The 3,225-nt window shown below is 53.6% G+C and overlaps 2 protein-coding genes across 2 annotated transcripts in view; one reads left to right on the top strand and one right to left on the bottom strand.

The window, feature by feature from the left end:
- Positions 1 to 280: 280 nt before the first annotated feature.
- Positions 281 to 934, bottom strand: ACA1_084500 (C2 domain containing protein; the record flags this gene model as incomplete). The annotated part of the gene is made up of 3 exons (XM_004335551.1): positions 281 to 463; positions 613 to 790; positions 850 to 934. Coding segments are annotated over 3 exons (446 nt in total), but the record flags the coding sequence as incomplete, so codon positions are not given.
- A 507-nt stretch (positions 935 to 1,441) lies between these two features.
- The window catches only part of ACA1_084390 (uncharacterized protein), a gene marked incomplete at both ends in the record, with an annotated part of 4,847 nt that continues 3,063 nt past the window's right edge, over positions 1,442 to 3,225 (top strand). The window contains 8 exons of the mRNA XM_004335550.1: positions 1,442 to 1,573; positions 1,633 to 1,761; positions 1,855 to 1,956; positions 2,059 to 2,199; positions 2,281 to 2,476; positions 2,631 to 2,743; positions 2,827 to 2,931; positions 3,029 to 3,079. Coding sequence (XP_004335598.1) covers positions 1,442 to 1,573; positions 1,633 to 1,761; positions 1,855 to 1,956; positions 2,059 to 2,199; positions 2,281 to 2,476; positions 2,631 to 2,743; positions 2,827 to 2,931; positions 3,029 to 3,079 — 969 coding nt within the window. The remainder of the gene's footprint in view (positions 1,574 to 1,632; positions 1,762 to 1,854; positions 1,957 to 2,058; positions 2,200 to 2,280; positions 2,477 to 2,630; positions 2,744 to 2,826; positions 2,932 to 3,028; positions 3,080 to 3,225) is intronic.

The raw sequence follows: 3,225 nt of genomic DNA, 5'->3' as shown, positions 1-3,225 counted from the left end.
CCCCTTGAAGCTCTTCTTGAACTTCTTGTCGGGCGACGACAGCGCGAGCCTGATAGAGCGTTGGGTAAAGAGATCTAAGTGCGTGTGCGGTGGTGCAAGTGCGTGTGCGTGAACAGAAAGGAGGCCATACGCGCGCTTGTCGTCGGCCGATCGAAAGGAGGCCATGTCGAGACCGACGGGCATAGACGCTCGCACGGTCGGATCGCTCCCGTCGAGGGAGCTCGGCCGTCGTACGTAGTTCTCGGGCACATCGACGCCCAGTTCGAGCTTGAGGTGGACTTCACCGCGCACGGGCTTCTTGTCCCGTCGGGCCAGCGCGTACCACTGATCGAGCGCACGGTGGCGGTGGAGGTGGCCCAGGGGCAGCACCACCTCGCCCTGGAAGTGGTCGTGCAGCGGGCTGTGCTCAAAGCACATCACCTTCAGCTCGACGTCCTTCTTTTTGCGGCCTGGCGGGAACTCACTGCGCGTGCCCAACAACCAGCGGTTAATATTACTTTCTTTGAACCACACGGCCAAGGAGTTAAAAATTTGAACTTGATGATGATCTTTTCAGCTGAGCACAGCAGAGCAGAAGTAAGGATGGCATTGTATGTATAGTGGTGTACGTACAAGTAGAGCTCTTCGTTCCACACGACGTTGGTCTGGCCGCGCTGCACCCGATTGGTGCGAACGTTGAGCAGGATGTCGCTCGTTTTAACGTCCTCGATTACGATTTGGCAGTAGTAGCGCATGGTGCGCAGAGCGTCGGGTCGCAGCCCCAGCGACACGAAGTTGCGGCCCTCGATGGCTGCGTACAAATTAAAGTAAATTAGGGAACAAAAAGGCACAAAAGCTTGGTGATCGTACCAACTACGAGAAGAGCGGGAGACGCCCGCGTCTTGGCAGGGCTGGTGCTCATCAGTCCATTCGATGTTGTTTGAATAAGTGCCATGTTGTTTCTTGGTGGATAGGGCAAGGGGGCGTTGCTGGATGGAGATTTAGATCAAACACTCTGCATCCGAGGCTAAGAGATGCCTGACAGGTTCGAAAGTTATACTGACTGGATCAAGCAAAAATGGATTGAATCGAGAGATGCGCCAGCCGATCGTTCTCCTCTCCGCGAGTTCTCTTTTCGTTTTGCGCCCCGCACCTGTTGGGTGGAAAATCGGAGGAAATGAATTGCGGAAATCCCCCGAGGCTTCTGCCGATCGGACTGAAGCGGGCGAATCACATCCCTGCGAGGGATGTAGCCACAACGGCCTCGGCGAACACCTTGACGCAGCCAGGGACATCTATAACTTGAAGGGGACGCCTATACCTTGAAAGCGAGAGCTGCTCCTTGTGGTCTTCCTATCATCAGCAGCACTGTGCATAGTTCAGACATTTTGCGAAATTTTTCCAAGTAGTTGTAGCCAGTTTCTGGTGTTTGTTTTGGCGCCAATGTTGCACTCTGGCAAAGATGGATCTTCAATCGCTGCTGCTCGATAGCAGCTTGGACCTGGTCACCAAGACAAATGCTGTTGAGGCGGTGCAGGCTTGGGATGTTACTAAGGTCACGGACAATTTCGAGATGCTTTGGAGTGCTCTCAGCGTACGTTAATGCAACGATTTTGACGATTTTTGATCTATTCACGCATCTTTCACATTCAGCAACCCATACTTGATGTGATGGCACCCATGCCGCTTCGATTAGCGGCCTTACAAGCGTCCGCATCGTTGATCAGCGTTTGCACAAACCAAGACATGCTTACGCCGTTCTTTACCACCTTCTCCTTCCACGTATGCTACTTTCATTCGTCATGTATTATTCATTCAGCCCGATAGCACCAAAGGGCTTCTTACACTTTCGATCTCTCACTGCTGCATACACAGGCCAAGACGCTCTACGAGGCGGCTGTAGAACGACTCTCACAGGCCTTTGACCGCACTGCCGTAGCGGCGCCCAGCCCACGCGATCTCTTGGAGCTGCTGGGAGTACCCGTCTCCCCTTCTGCCGAGACAGAACTTACGAGTTGAGCTCAATGCTCTGTCTCTTTCTCACCACGTTGATGCCCTCTTCTTTATTTCTTTCGATAGGAACAAAGGAGGTGCGTGATATTCTTCGAGAGATGTAAGACGGCGATGGAGTCGATGTCCCTCGAGCGCGACGCCATCGTGCTGACCGTCTTCCTCGACCACTTCTTCTCCGTTGTCAACCCCGCCATCTCTCGATCAACCGTATGCCAGCGCCCACATCCACTCACCCACCACCTCTGCTCCTCTCACCCCTCTCGGCTGATCACGCACCACGCGTTCCAGGAGCTCTTGTCCAAGTTGTCCGGCGCTGGCATACAAGGCCCCGAAGCTGCGACACTGACGCAGGAGGCCAACGCCCTGTTCACAAGCGCGCTGACATTGCTGTCTCAGTTCGTCCCCCTCCACCTCAAGATGTTCCCTCCTTCGCCTTCGCTCTCGCAAATGCCGCAACCCTACGACGACCCGGAGCTCCTCTACGGTAAGCTCTCCAATGCGCCAAATAATAATAGTAGTAATAATAGTAATAACAATGCTGATGATAATGATAATAATGTAAGGATAGTAGTTGCTGACCCAATGGGCGCTCATACGTGACTTTGCTCATCCAATCCCCTTTTTGTTCTCATACACAGTCATGCAACAGATCATCGCGATCGGCGACAAGTGTGCCAAGAACGTCAAGGTCCAGACAGCCGTGTGGAAGCTCGTCAGGGAGATCACCCTCATGCACCCCTATCGACTACAGGTTGGATCCACCAGCGCCCTTACAAAACGCTTCCGTTCGGTGTTCTCATTCTGCTTTCTTCTTCTTCTTCTTCTTCCCGCAAGAACCCAGCCCTGCTCAACCGAGTCGTCACGCTGTGCGTCCTGAAGGTGCAGTCAAGTTGGAACGCAGCGATGCCATGCGCGCCGCGCCTGGTGCTGAGTCGTGAGGTATGTGGGCCTGATGAATGCACGAAAGATGCCAAAGTGAGCTCTACCGTACCGTTCCTTTTTTGATCTGTTTTTTCTTGACAAACACCACGAACAGCGCGCCGGCGAGCTGGTGTCCAAGGGCGATGAAAAGGCCTTTGAGAACAAGGTCAAGGCCTGCCGTTTCCTGCTGTCCGTGATGGGCATACTCTCTCGCTCATACGGTATATTGCACACTCTTCTTCCTTCTTCCCTCTTCCTTTATGTCTGTCTCACGGCTGGTTATCGTTGTTAGCGCCGCATTTCGTGCCTCAT

This window comes from Acanthamoeba castellanii (genome assembly GCF_000313135.1).
Source record: "Acanthamoeba castellanii str. Neff unplaced genomic scaffold scf7180000084631, whole genome shotgun sequence".
Taxonomy (NCBI): Eukaryota; Discosea; order Longamoebia; family Acanthamoebidae; genus Acanthamoeba; species Acanthamoeba castellanii.
The sequence above is the reverse complement of the archived record's forward strand: the minus strand, read 5'-3'. Positions and strand labels throughout refer to the sequence as shown.